Raw genomic sequence first — 24,097 nt, forward strand, 5'->3', positions numbered from 1 at the left:
AAAGTGATCATCCGGAGGTATGAGCTGTGGTGTCATCAATATGCAGATGACACCCAACTCTATCTGCTGATGGATGGCCACCCGGATTCAGCCCCAGAGGAATTGGGTAGGGCATTGGAAGCCGTGGCTGGTTGGTTGCAACAGAGCCGGCTGAAACTGAATCCATCGAAGAAAGAGGTGCTGTGCCTAGGTTACTGGGGACTGGGATCAGAGATCAGGCTCCTGTCCTTTGATGGGGCTCTATTGATGCCTACATCAAGGGTGAAGAACTTGGGGGTATTTCTGGATGCCTCTCTAACTACTGCCAGATCGGCCTTTTTCCATCTGAGGCGGGTCAGACAGTTGGTCCCGTATCTCGACCCCCGTGACCTGGCCACAGTAACCCATGCAATGGTCACTTCCAGGCTAGATTATTGTAACTCTTTCTATGTGGGGCTGCCCTTGACCCTCCTCCGGAAACTACAGCTGGTGCAGAATGCTGCTGCACAGATGTTGACTTAGTCGCCTGTACGGGCACAGATCCATCCTGTGCTGCGTGAACTGCACTGGCTACCCTTTGAGTACCGGATCCGGTTCAGGGTGTTGGTACTTACCTTTAAAGCCCTATACGGCCAGCATACCTTCGGGACCGCCTCTCCCTGTATGAGCCCCGTAGATCCTTACGATCAGTAAACCAACAACTTTTGGTAATTCCCGGCCCCAGAGACATCCATCTGGCCTTGATGAGGGCCAGGGCCTTTTCAGCCCTGGCCCCTGCCTGGTAGAATGAGCTCCCCCTGGAGATCCGGGTGCTGCGGGATCTGCTCCAATTCCACAGGGCCTGTAAAACAGAGCTCTTTCGCCAGGCTTTCAGTTGAGGCAGTGGGCATCACTTGGTATCGGCCTCCCCGCCTCATTCCATCCCAGATCTGCTAGACCTGGACAATAGGTCACATCTGTGAGGCAGAATCTGCCATCTTAGTCTAATTCTAGATTTTATATTTTAACTAGTCTTTTACTGCTTTTACTGTTGACTGTTTTTATGATGTAACCCGTCCTGAGCCTGTTCTACAGGAAGGGTGGGCTAAAAATAGAATTAATTAAATAAATAAATAGCGGGTTCCCAAGAGCAGACCGTCTGAGAGCGTGGCCAGGTAGAGTTTCCTGAAGCAGATCTTGAGCAGACGTTTAGATTCAAGCCAGCCCTGTAGAAATCAGCCCCTGTAAAGGGTGAAAGGGAAGGCTGTGGAATACTCTTGCTGCTCATGTCAAGGTTTTGACTCTTCCCTTGGGTCAGTTTGGTCTGTCTAGTATAAAACTGGAAATCTTGAGCCCAGTATTCATGTGGTTAAATGGGCTGGTACAGAAACCAGCCTCCTTGCCCCCATAAGCCCCAGTCTGTCCCACCAAGCTCACTAACAGGATATACTGTATCTCTTCTGCTCCTGGAGCCAGAGCCAATTATGTGTCGCTTCTTCCTTGGCCTTTTGCCTCTGCTTCTCCAGCCACTTCCTTTTAGCTACATATTTCTCCACCTCTTTGGGTCTTCCCCTTTTAGAATATAGGGAAGCTGAGATTCCCAGTCCTTTGTTTCCCTCATAATGTTGGGGTGCTTGTGTGTGTGTGATTTCAGGTAGGAATTGTGCTGGGAATGCTTAACCATTCCTCAGACTGGAAATACCTAGAAGTAAACCTTCCTGAGGAGAAGAATGACCTTGGGAGGGTATATGTTGGGGAGAATGGGATTTGGGGGCAAGGGGGTGTAGCTCTGCTTGTTGACAGCCAGTTTGGCATAGTGCTTAAATGCGCGGACTCTTTATCTGGGAGAATCAGGTTTGAGTCCCCACTCCTCCACATGCAAATGCTGGAGTGACCTTGGGTCAGCCATGACTCTTTCAGAGCTGTTCTTCTCAAGAGCAGTTTCTGTCAGAGCTCTCTCAGCCCCACTTACCTCACAGGGTGTCTGTTGCGAGGGAGTGGGAAAGGAAAAGAGATTATAATCCACTCTGAGATGCCTTTGGGTAGTGAAGAGCAAGGTATAAATCCAACTTCTTCTTGATTCTCCTCTGCTTTCTCACCCATTTTTGTTTCCTTTGGCAAGCATGAGTTCGCATTTGCCTGCCTGCAAGGATAATGTGTGTCCGCAGCCATCCCACCTCTTGGGCAGACTTTTCACGCTGCCCTGTCTCATCTCTTTGATCTTTGGCCCTCTCCCTGCCCAGCCGGTCAGACCTTCAGCTTCTCAGTAGTTACACTGATTGCGTCATTCTGGGATTGATTCTTACACCTCATGAGGCAGGAAGCATCTAAATATGCAGTGACGTCCAGGGGCTGTCACGGAACCCGTTTCTTGCCTCATATTCGGTGTGTGTTTGTTATCTACACAAAGGTTGTGAAATAACACAAATTTTGCATCAAGGTTATCATCCTGTGGTCCGCATGAAATTACGGGTGTTTGCATGTTTTCACAGTTGTTCTGCTTGTGCGTATTATGTGGAGTGGGGGGTGGGTGGGGAGGGTTGGTGGTCAAGGAACTGGTTCAGTGTTGTATAGCAGTTAGCATTATATTAGGAGTTGAAAGATCGGAGTTCAAATTCTCATTCTGCTGTGGATTCTTGCTGGGTGACTCTGGGGCAGCCACATGTTCTCATCCAAACTTCCTTTATGGGGCTGTTGTGAGGATATAAAATGGGAGGGCAGAACCATATACGGTGCCTTGAGTTTCCTCAGAGGAAAGATGGAATAAATACTGAGCAGTTTCTTTTGTCTGAGGGAGAATAAATCTCTTTTGAATTGCAAATGGCAGTTTGTTGAGAAGAGAAAAAGAAAAGATGTATTGACACAGTTATCCCTTCAAGCTTATATAAGGAACCAAAGGTGCTCTCCTGCTGGAAAGAGAAACGCAATTGATGTCTGTAGAGATGGAACCTTTAAAGGCAGGATGTTTCTTTGAAACTGTGCGTGTGTTTTTGGTTTTTTCCCCTCACCTCCTCTTTTCTCTTTGCTTTCTATCTCCAGTGTATCCCACTCTTTGTAGAAGCTGTTCTGGAACGCTTAACGCGAGGGGTTAAAACCAGCGAGCTTCGCACCATGTGCCTCCAGGTTGCCATAGCTGCCCTTTACTACAGCCCTCAACTTCTCTTCCACACCCTGGAGAACATCCGATTTCCTCACAACCCTGAGCCCATCACTGCCCAGTTTATAAACCAGTGGATGAATGATACAGACTGTTTCCTTGGGTAAGTATCTAGTAGGGCGGAGGGGGGTTTTGTGGGGGGGGGGGTGCAGTGTTCCATCTAAGCTGAGTTAGCGTGAGCTGGCTCACAGATTTTTAGCCTCCAGCTCACACATTTTTGTTTTAGCTCAAGAAAAATGGTCCCAGAGCACAATAATTTATGCAATAGTTTACAGCTTCCATACTAGCAGCTCACAAAGTAGAATTTTTGCTTCCAAGACTCTGCAGCTTAGAGGGAACATTGGTGGTGGGGGTACATTCATAAAACCTTGACGTGGATGGCCTGGTCTAGCCTGATCTCATCAGATCTCAGAAGCTAAGCGGCATTGGCTCCAACTAGTATTTGGTGGGAGACCCCTAAGGAATGCCAGCCTTATGACTCAGAGGCAGGCAAGAGCAAACCACCTCTGGTCATCTCTTGCCTTGAAAAGCCTATGGGGGTCATACCTCATGCAATTCTGCAGGGTCTGCAAGACAGATGTTCCACCAGGTGTATGATTGAGGACAGCAATCAGTTTCCATCCAGCTTGGCTTCCCCTTCCTTCCCTCTACGCACCTTCTGCAAATTGTAAATTGTTGCTGAATTTTTAAGGTGTTTAAAATTGTTTTAGTTGCATTAAAACAGGGGTGGCTAAACTCGCTTAACGTAAGAGCCACATAAAATGTTTAGCCTGGAGAGGAGGTGGCCGAGAGGTGATATGATCACCATCTTCAAGTACTTGAAAGGCTGACATATAGGGGATGGAATGGGATTGTTTTCTGTGGCCCCTAAAGGTAGGACCAGAACCCACGGGCTGAAATTAAATCAAGAGTTTCCAGCTCAACATTAGGAAGAACTTCCTGACCCTTAGAGCAGTTCCTCAGTGGAACAGTCTTCCTCGGGAGGTGGTGGGCTCTCCTTCCTTGGAGGTTTTTAAACAGAGGCCAAATGGCCATTTGACAGCAGTGCAGATCCTGTGAAATTAGGGGTGGTGGTGGTATTTCCTGCATTGTGCAGGGGATTGGAGTAGATGACCCTGGAGGTCCCTTCCAACTCTATGATTCTATGATAAAGTCAGATGTTTGAGAGCAGGAAGGAAAGAAGGGAGAGAGGGGCGAAAAGAAAGCAACTTTAACTTTAAATGCATGGGACGAATGCCTTCTCCAAGTTGGCCGATGGAGCAGTGGAAGCTTCAAGAGCCACACAATATGTGTGAAAGAGCCACATGTGGCTCCTGAGCCACAGTTTGGCCACCCCTGGATTATAATGTTGTCTAACTGGAAATGTTACCCCGCTCTGCCCTGAGCCCTGTTGCAGGGGGAAGGTGGGGGTTACAAGTAGGCTTAAATAAATAAGTTGGCTGTAACTTGATGGTCCCTTTCTACCCGCAAATTGTAACCTTGCCCTTAACAGCAACAAATGAGGACCCTGTAAAATGCTTAACTATTTGGAGAGGAGAGGGAAGCCTTTATTTTCTCTTCATTCTTTCCTACCACCTCAGGTGAAGAAAATATATAAAGAAGCTTTTTTTCCACAACAGTGAGGGCAAAATAATTTTGAACATTATCACTGCTGCCTTTCAGTCACATCACATGGCTTGCCCTAAGCCGACTCTCCTTGAGAAAGGCAGACTAGAAATGAACATAAAATAAATCTAAAAGCCACACAAAATACCTCAAATAAGTAACTATATGGGGAAAAATGGATCCCATTTTCATTGTTTGTTCACTCAAATAAGAACACATCCCATGAAAGATGGAAATAGACCTTACTACATATAAATAAATGGTCCTTTAGTTAGTTACAAGTAGGGATGGGCACAAAACAGGAAAATGGTGGTTCATTTTGTGGTTTGTTGGTTTGCCTGATTCAGTGATTTGGTTCGTTTTGTTTTTAATTTTCTGAATGAATTGTTAGTTGGTCCGTTTGGTTCGGTAGGGCTAGAAAGTACTGACACACGATGACATCACATGGAAGTGATGGTATTGTGCTGGGCACTTTTGCCAGGGTACCATGCCTGGCGCGATAGTGTCACTTCCAGGTGATGTCATCATGCTGGGCATGTCGTGGCATGTGAGGAGGATCCCCCTCCAATAATGACACTGACAAACTGCCCAAAACACAAGCCACTTTGTTTTTTGAGTCATGCATAGCACGACTACCCAAACCAAATCGGAACGAACTACAAATCGTCTGTTTTAGGCACTAATCGCGATTCATGCTTCGATTTGTGCCTATTCCTAGTTACTGGTTAAGTAGAACGCAGTAACTATGCAATATCAATAATGCATTGTATTCTCTTGCCAGTTCTTGCTGCAGCTCCTGATCACATGTTTTATTGTAGCATCCTGTATTGTGGCTAAGGAATGTAATTAACTTCCTTAATCTATGCCAAAGAATGCTCTGAAAAAAAAATTAAAATAAAGAGTTTAAAAAGAGAACAATCTATACCAGCAGCCTTGGAAATAAATCCATAGATGTTACCAGTGCACAGATGTTTTCTTCTTGGCCTGCTTTCCACCCCATACCTGTGACAGCTAGTTAAGGCATGTTAAGAGCCTTTTGAAAAACAAAAGCACCAATGCTTCCAATTCACAACAACTTCTCTGGCCGTTCGCCTGGGGATTATTCTGGTTTGCCACAGGCAAGTACCTGCTGACAGATATGGTGTATGGGGAGCATAATGTTCAAAAGACCGGTATTTGGGGTTGAAATATCACTTGAGGTCTTGGAGGTTGATCTGTGCTTACAGAGCAATCCATTGCCACTGATATTGTTAAACTTGTGTACAGCATCTTATATTTTTTGGTGGAAAGTCTGAAATCAAGGTTTGGGGTAAAAGGGACTGCTCTCTGTTTGTTTCCTGCCAACAAGACATGAGTAGAACCTTGCCCTGACCTGGATAGCCCAGGCAAGCCTGATCTCAGAAGCTAAACAGGCTCAGCTCTGGCAAGTACTTGGATGGGAGACCTCCTTGGAATACCAGCAGTCGGGAAGGCAGGGGCAGGCTTTATTCAGTCACCTCTCTGAATATCCTCCAGGCCCCCAGTAGGGGTCAGTCACCAGAAGTCGCCATGACTTCCAGGTGCACACTCATGCACACACATACATGCACATATAAATACAAAAATACCACCCCCCCCAAAAAAAGAAATGAGCAAACCCCAGTTACCATAGGTGAGGCCAGTATGCTAAGGAACCTTCTGTCTCATTGTCCATGTTCCCAGAGGCAGCTGTGGCCTCGAACCCATGCTCATGTGGCTGAGGGTAAACAAATTAAAGCTTAATCCGGACAAGACAGAGGTGTTGCTGAATGGGAAGACAAGCCAGTGTTTGGCTGATGTTGATTTACCAGACGTATATGGGATTGAGCTTTCCGTAGCAGATCAAACAAAGAGCTTGGGGGTGCTGCTATACCTGACTGGATAGGCAGGTTGAAGCTGTTGCTGGGAGGACCTCCTTCCAGATACAGCTGGCTCATTAGCAGGCCCCTGATCTAGATTCCGCTGAGGCATCCTACCATAACCTCCAGATTGGACTGTTTTAACATGCTGTTTGTGGGACTGCCTTTGAAGATGGCTTAGAAGCTGCAGTTTGTAGAAAGTGTGGCAGCAAGTCTCTCGGTTGGGGTCAGCTGCTCGGAACACGCAACTCCCAGGTCTCAACAGTGGGGCTGCCAATTCAAAGTTCCGCATATTACCGTTCAAGCCCTTTATGGCTTTTATACTTATCATATTGCATCTCCCAGTATACTTCTCTGTGCTAGTTTGATTCTTCAGAAGTTGCCTCCTTAAAGGTGCCCTCTGTTATGACCCTCTGTACGGCTACAGTGAGATCACAGGCCTTTTCCTTGGTGAGCCGGTCCTTTGAAATGGCCTGCCAGAGCGGGCCAGGAGGGCATCTTGACTTGCCACATATAGGAAGGCATGTAAGGGAGGAGCTGGCAGAGAGGCAATTGTTTCAGCAGATTTAACTGTGTTAAGTTCTCCTTTGTATGTTAATCTTGAGTGCTTTTAGATTCGTAACTTCTCTGTATTAATTTGTGTTTGAATTTTGTTAATGGGACTGCTATAATGCCTGCCCTCGCAGCTGGGCTCCTGCATTGTTTGCCCCCTTGAATCCAAAGAGATACAGCAGGGTAGAAATGTTTAAACCAAGAGTTGTGAGGGCCGGATCTGACATAAATGAGACCTTGTTGGGCCGGGCCATGTGTGTCATAAAATGTGATGCCAGGTAGCTGAAATATAAATTTTGTAAAGGACACAAACAAATACAAAATCTTTAATTGTATCGCTCTGGCTCTTTCCCTCCCTCCCCAGGGGATGAGGAGGGGGTGGATCCTCAGCCAATAGAAGGAAAAAGGGCTTGGCTCAGTAGCTCTGCTGTACGATTGAGAGATCCTGTCAAAGCAAGCTCTCTCTCCCCTTCCTCCTCAAGGGAGGAGCCTCAGCCAATGGAGAAAAGAAAGGCTTTGCTCTGTAGCTCCTGTGCAGTTGAGCGAGCCTGAGAAAGCAGTCTGTGACACATAAAGAAGCAAGAGAGAGGGACAAGAAAACAGATTTGCCTGCGGGCCTGATACCCTCTGGGGGCCTGATCCGAGCCCTGGGCTGCACGTTTGACACCTCTGGTTTAAACAGACGTACATAAACTCACACATGCAGCTGGTGTGCACCCTCAGGATTGTGCATGTAGTCAGGAGCTTCTTATGCCCTCACGTGCAGCTGTGGTGTAGCTAAGGACTTTCTCCGTTCTCGGCACAGTATCATTTAAATAGGGCTGTCGGTATCTAAAACAAGACATTTCCAGTTGTGTCGGAAGCTTTGCACGCTGAACTCGCCGGGTTTTATTTTTTAAAAGACAGTTATTGTAAAAGAGCCATAGACAATTATGCTGTTTCTTGGCTGCTGTCTAGGCAGAAGCATTTAATGAGAAGTAGAAACCATTAATTACGGCTGCGGTCTTGACGGCCAGTAATATTTCCTCTTGTCTCGGAGTTGGTGTTACATAACTGCAGAGCATTACAGCATGCCGTAAATGTAGCTTTAACGTGACATTTACTGCTGTGGTACGTGTGCAGTAAAAATGACTTCATCGCATGCCGTAAGGGGCAGGGGGTGGGGGGTGCGGAATAGCCAACTTTCCAGAGCAGATCAGCTGCAGAATGCAAATGCTGGGGGAAGAGCTCAGTTTTCTTTTTCTCCTTAAGGTATTTGTGCCATGACTAATTGATCAGGATCAGGTTAGTAAGGGGTCAAGGAGGGTCAAGGGATTAGGACCAAGGACCCTGTCTTTGCTGCTGAATATTCATACTTCTCATAAAGATTAGACAAGATCAGCTCAAGCTGGGATTTCCAGGACATCAGTAAATGCTCTTGGATCATGCCAAAGAACCGATGATCCTGCCTCAGCAGGCAAATGCATGCAGTGGCATGACCTGCTCCTTCTCTTCCTCCTATGCCTTCCTCATTCCATGCCTTCCATGTTCCACACCGCTTCCCCCTCTTTCGATCGCCGTAGTGGTAAGCTGCAGTATTGCAGTCCAAGCTCTGCTCACGATCTGAGTTTGATCCCGGCAGAAACTGGGTTCACGTATCCAGCTTGAGGTTGACTCAGCCTTCCATCCTTTGCTGGGGGAAAAGTGTAGACAGCTGGGGAGAAGGCAATGGCAAATCACCCTGTAAAAAGTCTGCCGAGAAAACGTCGTGGTGTGACGTCACCTCAGAACTGGAAACAACTCTGACAGCAATGAAGATCCTGTGAATTTAGGGGGAGGTTTCCTGCATTGTGACCCTGGAGGTCCCTTTCAATTCTATGATTGGTAGTTGCACAGGGAACTGCCTTTACCTTTAACAATTCTCTAGGCTGGTGTTGGTACTATAATGTCTCACAAGATTTCTCTAGGGTGAGCGTGATACCACACTGCTGTTGGGGTGGGGGAAAATGAGCACTGTTGGGGTGGGGAAAACAAATAGGGGGAGGTGTCTTTTCACTCATGAGGGAAGCCAAGCGTGGTGGCAAATTCGGGGTTGGATGAGGATGACAACAGGAGTGGTAGAAAACAGTGACTGGGGAAATGGACCTTGCTAGGCACCCCAGTGTCCCAGCAGGGAGAAGGCAAAAGCTGGTTATGCTCCAGCAAATAGCAACCTAAGACCTTGGATTGGCCTGAAGTGCCAGCTCATCTTACTGGCCAGCCTGAAGTACTGCCATCTTTCACCTTTCATTTCCCATCTGTAAAATGAGGTGTTTTCATGGGTTCTTGCAAAAATGGTGTGAAGGTTAGGAATGCTTTGTGTAGTATTTTTGCATACCAAGGCACATATGAATGCTAGCTGTAATTAACATGAAACAAGAAGTTGTATTAGTAGCTACTGCCTGAAGAACTGCCATAATACAGGATTTGCTATCCTGTATTAAACTGTAATACAGAATTTGCTATCTTGTATTAACTCTGTAGTGCAAAGTGGTAAAGCTGCAGTACTGCAGTCCAAGCCCTCTACTCCCGACCTGAGTTCAATCCTGGCAGAAGCTGGGTTCAAGTAACTGGCTTGAGGTTGACTCAGCCTTCCATCCTTCCAAGGTCGGTAAAATGAGTACCCAGCTTGCTGGGTGGGGGGAAGGCAATGGCAAATCACCCCATAACAAAAAGTCTGCCCAGAAAACGTTGTGATGCGACATCACTCCATGGGTTGGTAACGACTCGGTGCTTGCACAGGGGGCTACCTTTACCTTTTAACATTTATTTGCTGTGGAAAGGCTGCAGTAGAAGACTCTTTGTTTTGAATGCAGGAGATCCCAGGCTCAGTCCTTGGTATCTCCAGTTAAAAGAACCAGGCAACAGATAATGTGAAAGCCTGAGACCCTGGGGAGCTGCTGCCGGTCTGAGTAGACAGTACTGACCTTGATGGAGCAAGGGTCTGATCCAGTATAAGGCAGCCTCATGTGTGATTCTGCTGATCTGCCAGTCTCAAGAAGGGGGTTCTAAAGGGTAAGAAGCATGTTTTTTGCGGCCCCAGAAGGTAGGACCCAGAACCAGTGGGTTGAAATTAAATCAGAAGAGTTTCCAGCTCAACATTAGGAAGAACTTCCTGACTGTTAGAGCGATTCCTCAGTGGAACAGGCTTCCTCGGGAGCTGGTGGGGTCTCCTTCCTTGGAGGTTTTTAAACAGAGGCTAGATGGCCATCTGACAGCAATGAGGATCCTGCAAATTTAGGGGGAGGTATTTGTGGGTTTCCTGCATTGTGCAGGGGGTTGGACTAGATGACCCTGGAGGTCCCTTCCAACTCTCATTCTATGTAGTGCTTCCTTACAGCATGTTTGGGCTGACACTCAGGCACAAGGCACAGTCTTTGTTATATTAACAGCAGCATCTTCTGCTGCTTCTTGATCTGCTGCAATGATTTTGCTGAGTAGACAAAATTGCTGTAGGTAGTTTTATGCTTCATCATTGCTATTGGGAATGTTGTGCTTCATAAAGCTGTGAACAAAACACGGGACTTAGAAAGAACCCAGCTGGGAGCCAGAAAACACGCAGGCTGTGCATGCCCAGTTGGATTTTTAACTTCTCACGGCCAGCTTCCGAAACTGCTTTTGAAGCCCTTTTAATTTTAAAAGTTGCTTGCCCGTGTGGCACAGAGGTGCTGAGACGCACAGGTCCAAAACCAAAAAAAAGTTTCTTTGGATCCTAGGATGTTGGGAATAGCTTGTTTTGAACAGGCCCAAAGAAGCACGAAGTCACGCGTTTTCACTGATTGCCGTGGGGGAGTTTTTGTACCTCTCTATAAAAGAACTTCCCAACGAGTAATGATGCTAGTGAGCTTGGGCAACCCATGCATAAATGGACCACCTCAGTTCACAGCATAATTATAAGCTATATTCATTTTATTCCTTTTGTCCACATGCTTCTGGTAAAAGTTCAAATGAGCACACGACTGCAGCAAAAATGACGAACGAAGATTGCTGCAAAGAGCAATGGAACTAGAGTTTAAAAAGTAAAAACCACTATACTTAAAACAAGCAAGGAAACAGCCAAATAACAAGACTAATTTTTTTTTAAAGGAGAGCTTTCTAATGCCACAAAGATTTCCACAAGGACAGCTGTTTTCAGCTTGCTGTAGTGGAGAGGAAACCAGATGAACTTCCCACAAAAAATGTTTTCCAAAGCTCTGGGGCATCCACCCAGAAGGCCCTGCTATGTGAAAAAGGCCAGTCTTGTCTCTAAATTAGTTGTTACCTGAAGCAGAGCTTCTCTGTGAGGTCTTAAATTACACAGAGACTGGCACTGAGACTAAAAAGTCTCTGAAATATGCAGGCCCCAGGGCATCTAGCCCTTGTGTCTGGCCTAAGCTGTGTGCACTTGAAAATGAACTATATCCATTTGACACAGGGTTGTTCCCCCTTCATGCTGCTCAGACAATTCATTTGTACTGGAGTGTCAGTTTTGCTCACGCTATGTATCTAAAAGCATCCCAAGTTTGAGCCCGTTTACACAGTAGTGTGGCTGTTGAACCATATAGAACAATGTAGTCCACAGGAGAGGGAACATCCACGCTTTACTTCGGTATCTTGGAACTCAAAACCACTATGGGGAAACCATGGCGTCAGCCATGCCATTACTGAGGTACCATATGAATGGGGTCCTCTCTTCACATGCAAAGCTCAAATGGGACCCAGGAGTCCTAGCGTACTCCCGATAGTGTCCCCACTTTACCTCTTCTGTTTCTTGAGTTCTCTCAAATTTCCTTCAGAGAAAGCATCCTAAAATATAGACAGATGTGACATCCCTAATCCAGGACATTTTTTGTAGCAGGAACTGCTTTGCATATTAGGTGACACCCAGTCCTCCTGGAGCTTACACAAGACCCTGTACTAAAAGCCCTGTAAGCTCTTGGAGGATTGGCTACATCAGGGGTGTGTGGCCTAATATGCAAAGTGGTTCCTGCTACAAAAAAAGCCCTGCCCTAATCCATGGCACATGAGAGCCAGTTTGGTGTAGTGGTTAAGTGTGCAGACTCTCATCTGGGAGAACCAGGTTTGATTCCCCTCCCCTCCACTTGCAGCTGCTGGAATGGCCTTGGGTCATCCATAGCTCTCGCACAGTTGTCCTTGAAAGGGCAGCTTCTAGGAGAACTCTCTCAGCCCCACCCACCTCACAGGGTGCCTGTTGTGGGGGAGGAAGGTAAAGGAGATTGTGAGCCACTCTGAATGAGATATAAACCCAATATCTTCATCTTCGCATTGTTTCAAGTGCTGCGAAGAGTTGCTTCTCCCTGCCCACTGTGAGCCCTTGAAGTTCTTTCAGCTGCCGTCCTGTCATCTCTCTAAGAAGGACTATTTTTGAGTTTCTTAGTCCCATGTGTGCCAAAGCCTATTTCCCCACCATGCCGAATCCCTTTGTGAGCTACATTAAGGGCCTTCTGAATGAATCATATATTTTAAAAAAAAATGTATTTGCTGCATCTTTCCTTTTTAATCTGAGTTGCGCCATTAATTTAATGCGTCACTGAGGCATCCTCCTTGAACATTAAATAGTTCTGTTCGATCAAAAGCAGCATCCTGAGTCTTTCATTTCAACCCTGCCTGGCTCCCACCCGCCAATAATTCACTGTTTATTGTTCCCATTTGCTGAGTCCTTTCTGCCCATTTCGATTCCTTTTTTCCCCTCTCCAAACCAATTCAAATTAATTCCCCCATCAGATTTATAGCTGCTCCCATGTCATTATAATTCAGCAGAGGGCAGGACAGCTCCCTCATTAGTTAGCGGCATGTGTTTATTTAGCTGTAGATGTCTTGCAAATTATTCTCTGAAACGGCAGCCATTAAAAAAAAGACACCCTTAGAATGTAACTGGCTCTGCAGGTTAATAGGGTGGTAACGCAACAGCCAGCCCCCAAGGCAGAAAATGGGTGTGCTGAAGAAGTAAAAAAATTAAAAAGTTCAATTCTAGAATGCTTACTGATCTCCCGCATGACCTTCAGGAGACTTTGGGAGTCTGTTTCCTTCATCAATAGTCAGAATTGCATGCCTGCTTTCCCTCACTGTTGGTCAGAAGCACAAATGATAATCCTTATTCCCAGGGCTCTTTTTTGTAGCAGGAACTCCTTTGCATACCAGGCCGCACACCCCTGATGTAGCCAATCCTTCTGGAGCTTACAGTAGACCCTGTAAGAAGAGTGTCACGTTCTCAGGGTGCAGGCAGGCAGGAGTCCAAAGCCAGTCCAAGGTCAAAGTCCAGGAGTCAAGCAGGAGCCAAGTCACCAATGCAGAATCACAAACCGGAATCAGAAGTTAGTGTCCAAAAGCCAAAAGGTCAGGGTGCCAAGGAAATCAAGCAGGTCAGGAATCAGGAAGGAGCGTGGATGCAAGCCAGAGAATAGACTTGTTGCTTCCACAAGGTTACCAGGTACTGGGTGGGAGCCTCAATCAGCCTGAAAGTTCTTTCCAGAGCCAGCTTCGAACTCTTGAGATGGGAGGGGAAGAGCTTGGAGGAAATTGATAGTCAACAACTGACACTGGTGCCTGGATAGTGATTGATAGGCCAGCTGCTGTTTGTTCAGCTGAGGAACTGGCTGGCAACTCTTCTAGGTCTGTTAACCCTTCCAGCTCCTCGTCAGGGCTCATGACAAAGAGCCCTTACAGTAGGCCCTGTAAGCTCTTGGAGGATTGGCTACTTTACGGGGGTGTGGCCTAATATGCAAAGGAAAAGAAGACTTCAGATTTATACCGTGCTCTTCTCTCTGAATCGGAGACTCAGAGCAGCTTACAATCTCCTTTATCTTCCCCACCCCCACCCCCCCGCAACAGACACCCTGTGAGGTAGGTGGGGCTGAGAGGGCCCTCATAGCAGCTGCCCTTTCAAGGACAAATTTGTTCCTGCTACAAAAAAGTCCTGCTTATTCTCTGCTGTGTTCCTCCATCCTACAAAGCTGTGCTTTGCACAGCCACATATTTCATTGTCCTCTTGTAGGCTGTAAGGATAATGCGCATGTTATTACGGTCTGTGTATCCCTGAGACTTCTAATGGTTTGGACCTCTGTGTATTACAGCTTTTGAAGACTTCATCCCAGGTGAGGAGGTGGGCTGCGGAAAGCAACTCAGCAGGCCATACATTGGTGGTTCCCAAAGATGATGGTTATGGGGCCTGCTATGGCCAGGTTTCCCTCAAGGGCTGACAGTGCACCTCTGAGCACTGCCCTTGCAAATTCGAAGGGGGAATAACTGGAACAAAAACTTGCCACAGTCTCTTGGATCTGGCATTGTGGCCAGTTGAGAACTGAGCAGGAAGGGTGCAGATGGAGGAGATGGAAAGCAGGAAGAAATGGGAGAACACAGACTTTGATCTCTGCCTAAGAAATGCTAATAACTAGAGCTGCTAATGACTAGAATCGGTTTGGTGTAGTGGTTAAGTGGGCGGACTCTTATCTGGGAGAACCGGGTTTGATTCCCCACTCCTCCACTTGCACCTGCTGGGATGGCCTTGGGTTAAAGATAAAAAGGAAAAGGTGCAGTAGATCTTTCCTTTGGGTTGGGGAACCTATATCACCCACCCAAACTCCTTCCCTTCCTTTTCTACATGCACTGTGCCACCTGACTTTAATTTCTTTCTCTTGAGGAATAATGAATACTTCCCGATTCATCTTGGCTTGTGCCTCTCTCTGCTACAATCTCTTTCATTGGCCATGCTGTCGTGAAGACACAGGGTAATGAAAGCAAAGAACTGCTCCCCAGTTCACCATGGAGTTCAGAGCAGCCCATGAACACCTGAAGCTGCCTTCTACTGAATCAAATCATCAGACCCTTGGTCCTTCAAAGTCAGTACTGTCTACTCAGACTAGCAGCGGCTCTCTGGGGTCTTTCGCATCACTTACTGCCAGATCGTTTAACCGGAGATGCCAGGGATTGAACCTGGGACCTTCTGCATGCCAAGTCTGTGCTCTACCACTGAGCCACAGCCCCACTCCCAGTCCAGGAGGCACCACTGTCAACAGGCAACCGAGGCAGCTGTCCCAGGCCCTGGAAGGTGGAGAAGAGGAGGAGGAGCTGGCTGCTGTGACCCCTCATGCCTGCCTTGTCTGGGCCTTGGAAAACTGGCTTGCAGCAGTAGTTCCTATTCACCTTACATGGGGCAAAGGTCACCCCTTGTTTCCCCAGGGAGGCAGGGGGGAGTAGTGTGTGTGTGTGTGTGTGGGGGGGTGACAGTGATTCTGTGGCCCCATCCTGAACCATTGCTTAGGGCCCCAGAATTACTAAGAACCCCCAGGGGCAGTCTAGCTATCTTGAAGGCTTCAGACAAGAGTCTGAAGTGAGTTTCATCTGGGTTCCTGCTTGCTGAAGTCAGTGAATATATGAAGCTGCCTTACACTGAATCAGACCTTCGGTCCATCAAAGTCAGTATTGTCTACTCAGACAGGCAGTGGCTCTCCAGACTCTCGAGGTTTTTCACGCCTACTTGCCTGGACCCTTTTAGTTGGAGATCCCGGGGACTGAATCTGGGACCTGCTTACCAAGCAGATGCTCTACCACTGAGCCACCGTCCCTCCCCGTGTGCTGCCAGGAGAAGTTGTTTTTTCTTCAGCGCCTGATTTCTTCACCTCCACTCAGAATTCTGCTGCAGTTTGTGCTACGTACTCGCTTTGTTTACTTACAAATGTTCTGATCACTCTCCCCTTTTAAAAAATGCCCAAGGCAGAAAATAAAAATGAGAACCAATCTGCAGAAAATCAAAATGGAAACCAATCTGAAATCATCCAGCATAACACGACACAAAGCAAAATTCACTAAAATGCAAATGATGGCAGCCTTCTAAAAGACTCAGAGAACTGAAATGGATTGGCCACATGCAGGTATCTGAACAACAGTTTTGCCTGGCAAGAGTCTTTAGAGAAGTCTGTTCTGCAGCTGCGGTGCCACCCCTGAGAGGATCCTGCTCTGAGGGCTCATGGATTTTGCTTCATGAGCAGGTGGAATCAGAGCGCAGGCTCCCGGTTTGGTTTTTAAGGACCGGTGTGTGGGGGGGTGGTAATTACTTGCAGAATTCTCCCTTTTCATCTGTTGGGCCAACAGATTCTGCCAGCAATCTTTGTTTTTGTGTTTAGACTTCACGACAGGAAGATGTGCATCATAGGGCTGAGTATCTTGATGGGACTCCCAAACCGCCCCCCTGCTGTCGACGCCGTGGTGGCCCAGATTGTCCCATCAGTTCTTCTGCTGTTCCTGGGCCTCAAGCAAGTTTGCGCCACCCGGCAGCATTCGGAGCACGAAGAGCACACCAAAGCAGAGAAGAATGATGCAGAAGATAATGGTAAACCCACCCCAAGAATTCTATATTGCACACTTTGAAGGAAATAGATATTAGAGGGCAGCTGCAGCCCGCTGCAACATCTTCTCCGATAATTATTTATTGCTAGCAAACTGCTTGCCATTATGACAGGCGTGCATTGTAGGAGGGATTGTGTTTTGCCTACTTAAAGGACTAAATACTCCCATATGAGCCTGCCAATCAGCTAAGCACACTACCCTTCTCTCTGGGCCTCCACATTCTGGAATTAGGTCTGTAATCACGGGGTCTTCTTTGCTGTGGCACCCTGTTTGTAGAACTCCCCATAGAAATTTATCTGGTACCAAACTTGCTGAGCTTTAAACACCAAGTTAACCCATTCCTGCTCCTGCTCCCTTGTCCCAAGAGCATTGTTCACATCTTTCGTTTGGCTTTTTTACTGCTGCTGTGAGGTGGCTTCAGCACTTTTGGCTGTTTGGTTTGCCAGATGTCTTGATGTTATCTTTACTGCCCTGTTCTGTTCTAATCATGGAAGCTACTGGACACTTAAAGTGAACTGAGAGATGGGGGATGAATATTGCAAGGCTGCCTGCAAAGACACATCACACATCTCCCTCCTTGCAGGATATCTGGTCGGTGTGAGTCCTCACACTAAGTGTGCCCCCCAACACAGCTTTATTTTTCCTTCACTGATGAACGTCAATCATTCATTTATGGGCAAAATAAAAGGAATATACTGGAGGTGTTAAGTCTGCTTTCTCTCACGCACACTTCTTTGTGCTCGAGGGCTGGAAGGCTGAGACATTCTGATCTTCCTTAATTACAAACGTATGCTCTTGGTCACTTTCACGAGGGCTGCTAACTGGAGGGGAGCTAAAACTGCCTCCTGCACTTTTGGAGGGTGCCACTAATTTAGAAGCAGAACTAGAGCAAACAGAAGATCAGTAAATCAAACCATTGGGGCGGGGTGGGGGGTGGGGGTTTGGTCCAAGAAATAGTGTCTTCTCTCTCTAACTCTAATACATTGGAGCACTGTTAAATGGGGAGTCCTTTATAAAGTCCATGTATATTTAACTTACAGAAGAGATACAAAGTGACGAAGAAGAGGCAAATGAAGTAAACCAGGAAATGCAGGAGAACCAAGCTGGTGGTGGTGGTGATGCAGGAGACGAAGATGATGATGACGATGATGACTGGGACGATGAAGCACTGGAAGAGACGGCTTTGGAAGGTTTCAGCACCCCTATCGACCTGGAAGGGGGCGTGGATGAATACCAGTTCTTCGCACAAGCGCTCTTAGGTATGTTTTAGGAGGCACAGGGAAGAAAATGGCTCTTAGTTTCTGCCTTCCCCCAAGGTTGCTGCCGGTTCGATGCAGGGTTCTTTGGTTGCCTCAGGGAAAAGTTGCCAGACATTCCACAGACTGACTCAGCCTGCTGTGCTTTGGAAAAAAAATGTTTTCCTCTCTCTGCCTTGCAAGGGTACTCTTGATTGAAGAGAGAGAAACTGCCGAAGCTGGAAATCTCTTTGCTGTGCTTTCCCCCCAAAGGAAACTTATAATTCAGGCTAGTTCTCCCCCCACCCCCCTGAAAAAGACCACAGGTCTGTGATTGAACTAGCATAGTCTGTTTTCCCCTCCAGTCTCCAGAGAAGCTACAGTTAAGGTTGTAGGTGACTGACAGAGTATGTGCTTTGTGTGCACCAGTTCCTTCCCACAATTTAAAAAAGATTTTGGTTAGCAGGGCTAAAAGAAGAACACAAGTGCAGTAGCACCAATCACACCAATTCCAATTATTTATTGCAGTCAATTGACCAGCAATAACAGTATACAAAATCTCATAGTCACAGACCACAATTTCTGACTACATAAAAGCATTCTCATATTCAAATTCCACCAATGTTAAACCTTAAAAATGGCATTATTAACCATCTCTACTTTGCTCAAAACTTCCACTTATTTATGGCTAAAAACCCCAATATTTTGCTGCTACCTGAGTTACAGACTTCTTAGTATCTTCCAATAAGTATTTCAGTAGCACAACATCTGCAAATTTCAGATAATTATCCAGAGGTTTACATGTAGAGAGTAATTGAAATATTAACTAATGTCTCTCTCTGACAAGTGAGGTTTCCAGGGGATAAGCTTGTTTTCAGGGGTCAAAGCTCATTTTGTCAGATAGTCCCTCAAAAACTGATGCCCTGGTCACCTTGTTAGTCTTTAAGGAGCTACTGGACATGAAACTCATTCGTCTGCTTCCGCACAAGGGCAAGGAGAGACACCTGTTTGAAAATTCAGAGAGCTGCTGCCAGGTAGACTGGACTGTATTATTTCAGACGGGCAGCCATGTTGATCTGAAGCATCAGAACAAAGTGGCACCTTTAAGTGGAACCTTTAAGACCACCGAGGTTTAATTCTGTGTTATAAGCTTTCGTGCGCTTCTTCAGATACATTGTGCTCTTCGTATGGGATGCATCTGGGAAAGTGTGCCTGCCCACAGAAGTTCATACCCAGGATTAAACTTTGGTGGTCTTGAAGGTGCCGCCAGACTCAAACTTTAGACTGCATTTTGTTTTGCATCCAAAAAACCAGGTCCAAATCCCAGATAAAGCCAGGGTGGTGGATGTGGCTGGGGCATTGCACGAGGTCTGGGAGACAAAGGTTTGAAACCCTACCCTGCCATGGCAGCTCCAGATGACTTTGAGCCAGTCAGACGCCCTCGGCTTAACCTACCTCTCAGGGTTGTTGTGAGGGTAAAATGGAGGAGAGGGGAACAATGGAAGCCACTCTGGGTCCCTGTGGACTCTTATCTGGGAGAACTGGGTTTGATTCTCCACTCCTCCACTTGCAGCTGCTGGAATGGCCTTGGGTCAGCCATAGCTCTTGCAGGAGTTGAATACTCCCCACTCTTTATAGTTTCCGAGGGTGGCCATTTTGGTCTGCATGGAACAGTTGGATTCGAGTCCAGTAGCGCCTTAGAGACCAACACGGATTTCAGGGCATGAGCTTCTGAGAGTCAGAGCTCCCTCCATCAGGTGTCGTCAGTTTTGACTCTCAAAAGCGCATACCCCAAAAATCTTGTCTCTAAGGTGCTACCGGACTTGAGTCTAGACGAGGGGCTTTGGCTGGTTACGTCTCCACCTCGTGTTCCTGGGGCTCTTAAAAGAAGGCCGTTTGCTGTGTGTTGACAGAGGTGCAGAGCCGAGACGCATCCTGGTACCACTTGCTGACCACACCACTCAGTAACGATCAGAAGACGCAGCTGCAGGAAATCTGTGCATTAGCCGAACACCGGAGGACTTCCTCAGGTCAGTCTTCTCTCTGCAGGAGGTGGCAAGCTTGTGCATATGAAGCACACACAAATCCCACCTGCATACAAGGCAGGGAGATTCTCAAACAGTTGTAGTAAGCATGGCCAAGTATTGATTTTTGCCCATTGGAATGAGCTTCGGTGTGGGTGGGCAATATATCTTTGATACAAGAGGGAAGGCGGCCATCGGAGAAGAAACACACACAGTCCCTTTCCTGGCACATACTAGCTTTTCACTCGCCCATGGGCAGTAGGAGATGCGTGCACCAGGGAGGGGTTGCTGCACTGGAAACTGGAGACAAGGGGTGTTCTAAGAACAGGGGGGCACTGCAAACAGCAAACTTTGTAAATGGAGAAATTTCACTGGGAACTTTGTACAGCTGATTTCCACCCCGCCCTCCCAGGAGTCCTTTCAGAAAGGGGGGGAGGAACCAAGAATTTCAGAAAGTTTTAAAGGCAAGCTTCTGAGGGCATTCAAGGTTCAACTGCACAAAAGCTTTTGTTGCACTTTTTTATAGATCCTGACTATAGCAAAATTCTATCAGCGTGAGCAGAAAGAGTGGCTCGCACTTTGCATCTGCCACACTTTTCTTGTTGGCCACCCGTTCAAGTGCTAACAGGGGTGGAATTCTAGCAGCAGGTCCTTTGCATATTAGGCCACACACCCCTGATGTAGCCAATCTTCCAAGAGCTTACAAGGCTCTTTTTTGTAAGCTCTTGGAGGATTGGCTATATCAGGGGTGTGTGGCCTAATATGCAAAGGAGCTGCTGCTGGAATGCCACCCATGAGTGTTAATAATGGTGTTTTGATACATAGAACCAGTGAGTTGGCTTCAGGGGAATATATGTGTGCTTCAGAGGAATGGTCACATATGGCTTGAAATGTGGGAGGGGAGGGAGCCCTCCTTGCATCCCCGTGTGGAGCCTCAGCATTCCTCGCCCATGTATTTTCTCGGTTTGCCTCCCTAATAGGTTATTGCTGCTTATAATAGTGGTATAAATCCAATCTCTTCTTCTTTAGTGGAGCCCTTTTTTATACTAGAAGGGCAGAGGATTCACCTAGAGGAAGCAGTGGGAAGATTCTGGAACACTGACAGTTCTGATAAGGTCTTCCTCTTTCTGTGTGTGTGTGTGTGTGTGTGTGTGTGTGTGTGTAAAGGCATGTAGAAGAGGTCAGTATCACTGAAGATAAATCTGCAAGTTTTCCATTTTTCCAGCTTTGTAAAATTCACATCTTTGAAGATGGGTGCGCAAGGTCAGTTAGTACTATACGAGGACATATTTCCACATCTGTTTCTTAACATACGTCTGCATTTCTTTTAATTCTAGAATCAAAGAGGATACAGCAACAGACGGGCTACACGTTTGATAATAAAGGACTGGTCTCCTCCTTTAACTTTGGCAGTGTTCCAGGCGGCAACTGAAGGAGGCGGGAAATAGCTGAAAAGACACTTTGCAGAATAGTCCGATATTGCATTTTGTTATAAAACATTTGTGACGTTGAACGGGCAAGGGAAGGTAACTGGGTGCTGTTGAAGATTTCCCCTTTGGGAACGGCAGTGATTGACCCTCTTCCTCCTCACTAGGATAATCTTTCTAACCAGCTACTGTAATGTATAAATCCTTGTGGTATTTTTATAAGTTGTTGGACTGAAAAGGAAGTATCTGCCCCCCCGTTGAGCCTATAAAGGAAATGGGGAATCAGTTGTATGCAATTGGATTGAGTTGTGTTTCTCAGGTTTCTGCCATGTGAAATCGAAGGGGGTCCTCTGGATTAACTGTGCCTTCTCTTGTATATGGGTGGCCTGAACAAAAGAGTTTTAGAGCGCATTGTATTTCTTCTTTCTTTCAAGGGACCGACATTATAGGCACAATTCACAGACCTGGCTTTCCATGTTCTTCCATTATCTCTGACGATGGCCAGGTAGCTCTCTATTGTCAGTTGTGAGCCTCATGTCATTAGCCACAAAATCTTTTTGCTTCTTTACTTGCGTGTGCGTGTCGAGCACCATGTCCACATTATCAGGATTGCCCCTTGTATTCCTTTCATTTTCCCCCCAGTGAACACACAAGGAATCCTTAACTTTCCCCCCTTTAATGCTGACCATGCCTTTGCAGTCCTTTAGCGGAGCAGCTTTTCAGACTTCTTTCTGTTTCGACCTGCCTGCCACGGAGCCAGCCGTGCATTGCAGAAGATTCCAGAGTTCGCATGCAGAAAAGCCGGGCCTGTTGAATATCACCGTTATGTTTGCAAGCTCGGGGTAGGCTCTAGAATTACACCCTGGAGGCTGCACATCGTTGGAGAAGATCAGAAGTCGTGGGTCATCCGTCTGCCAGCTGAGTCGCTGAGCCCATGACCGCCATATGTCTGGCCTTCAGAGGGGGCCCCTTAGAAGACAAGTTTGAAAAACCACCGTGTGAACAGGAACAAAAGCATTGCAAGGCCTCTGAAATCAAGTTTGTAGGAGTTGCGGTTATGCTTCCAGCCAGGTGGATTGAGACTATTATGACTATTACCACTATTATCAGTGCTGATAACCTACTTCTTGATAGGCCAGAAATCGACCCATTGACTTTTGAGGTCATTGTCAACGTCATATTTGCTCAGCTCTGGATATGACGGGAGTCTCCATCTGGATCTCACAAACCTCTTTCACTTCTGTTACATTGCTGTATCTTCAGCCCTCTCAGTGGCAAAAAAACCACATAGGCTTTAAATAATTGGTGATAAATCTAACTCCCGTATCCAGCAGCAGAGTGATGAACAGTACAGGAGAATGACAGGCTAGAATAAAATGGCATTGAGGGAAGGGATTCCTAATGATGGGGGGTTGTGACCAAGGTGGCAATTTATGAAGTTCCTTGCCCACCCATTGCCTGTCCCTGGTTCTCTGTCACACATCCTAACACTGGGCGCTGTTCTGTTTCTCCGACAGCTCTTCTTACATGAAGGATAATCTTTGAGCCTCATCAGTTTCCCAGTCACTTTTGAAGGCTGCATCTCATGAGATGTTTTGTATTCACGTATGGCTGCTTATAGGAAATACAGGAACACTGTGTCAGTCGTGAAGAGTGTGTTTATTTTGAGTGCGACTTTTCCTTTTAAAATACACAGGAGTGGCAAGCAGCCAAGGTTCGCAGACCCACATTAGTGTATTTTAAGGCGAGGAGGAGGAGGAGAGGGGAGCTCTATGCAGAATGCAGATGCTTCCTTCTGTGAGGTTTTTGGGTTTTTTTCCCACCTGCTTTGGTCTCATTGCCCGAATACCTAATAGCTTTCAGGAGGCAGGTCTGACGTTCTGAGAAACTTCAGTGAAAACTCTTCCAGTTTCTGGGCTGTTATAATTCGGTTCTCTAAATGATTCTCTAGTTCACAGGGCTGTCTTTATTAATGGTGCGCTCACCTACACTAAATGACATGTGACTGTGTAAGAAGAGCAAAATTTGCTTGCATTCAGTCACCGTGTGAATGCACACTAAGGTTTACCAAGCCTTGTATCTTAAGGAAGAAACCACAAAGTGCTAGCACCGGGGTCAAGCAGCCTGAAGGTGATGCTTATCAGGTTAGGGATGCAAAGGCCCTTAATTTTAATGCATGTCAAGTTTGGCCACTTGAGCAACTGCTGGTTTCTCTGTGTGTGAAGTAGAGAAATGTAACTGTGCTAATACTTTCAGTTTAAACGCGCTCTTACTGCTTCTTTCCTCCCCCCAGTTGAGTCTCTGCAACCATATTTAGCCGTAAGATGAAACTTGTTTGCCTGCCCAAACCGTCAAATACGGATGATTTAATACTGCACATTTTGCAGCTGAAAAGGGTCCCTTGTCGCAACGCATCGAGCTGCCTTGAAAAGCTCCACTTTCTGAAATGGGCAGAACATCTCGGATCGATAAGCATAGGGTTTGCTGTCAAAGCTGGCTCCTGGATTCTGCAGTCAAGCACGGGGGTGGGGGCGAGGGTGGAGAATGCTGTGATGGTTTCTGTAATTGCAACCTGAAGGGCACTTTGCACATTAGGGAAGAGGCAAACTTCAGATTGCTGCAGAGCACGCACTGAACAGGGAATCACAGCTAGGGACAACTCCCCAATGAAGGCTTCCTGTAAAGTACCTGTATTAGCAAGTTACAGGCTCTTGCATTCCCACTTTTGAGTTCTGAGGTGCACCTCTTTTTTAAAGCTGTAATGCGTGACTCAACCTCAATTCAAACATTTAACTTTCTATCTCGCCTTTTACCTAATATGATGAACTTCTGCCACCATTTGTTGTTAACTCTGCCCCTTTGTATGCCAAAAAACTTCCACTTGTTATGTGTACATCAT

At 46.6% G+C, this 24,097-nt stretch overlaps 1 protein-coding gene across 1 annotated transcript in view; it reads left to right on the forward strand.

Annotated features, from left to right (window-relative positions):
- The window catches only part of IPO8 (importin 8), a 64,002-nt gene extending 41,158 nt beyond the window's left edge, over nt 1-22,844 (forward strand). Inside the window, exons 21-25 of the mRNA XM_060245729.1 lie at nt 2,998-3,218; nt 16,290-16,495; nt 17,553-17,771; nt 19,661-19,777; nt 21,109-22,844. Of these exons, the coding sequence (XP_060101712.1) occupies nt 2,998-3,218; nt 16,290-16,495; nt 17,553-17,771; nt 19,661-19,777; nt 21,109-21,203 (858 nt within the window). The 3' untranslated portion in view covers nt 21,204-22,844. The remainder of the gene's footprint in view (nt 1-2,997; nt 3,219-16,289; nt 16,496-17,552; nt 17,772-19,660; nt 19,778-21,108) is intronic.
- The last annotated feature ends 1,253 nt before the right edge of the window (nt 22,845-24,097 follow it).

Source organism: Heteronotia binoei, chromosome 8 (genome assembly GCF_032191835.1).
Source record: "Heteronotia binoei isolate CCM8104 ecotype False Entrance Well chromosome 8, APGP_CSIRO_Hbin_v1, whole genome shotgun sequence".
NCBI lineage: Eukaryota > Metazoa > Chordata > Lepidosauria > Squamata > Gekkonidae > Heteronotia > Heteronotia binoei.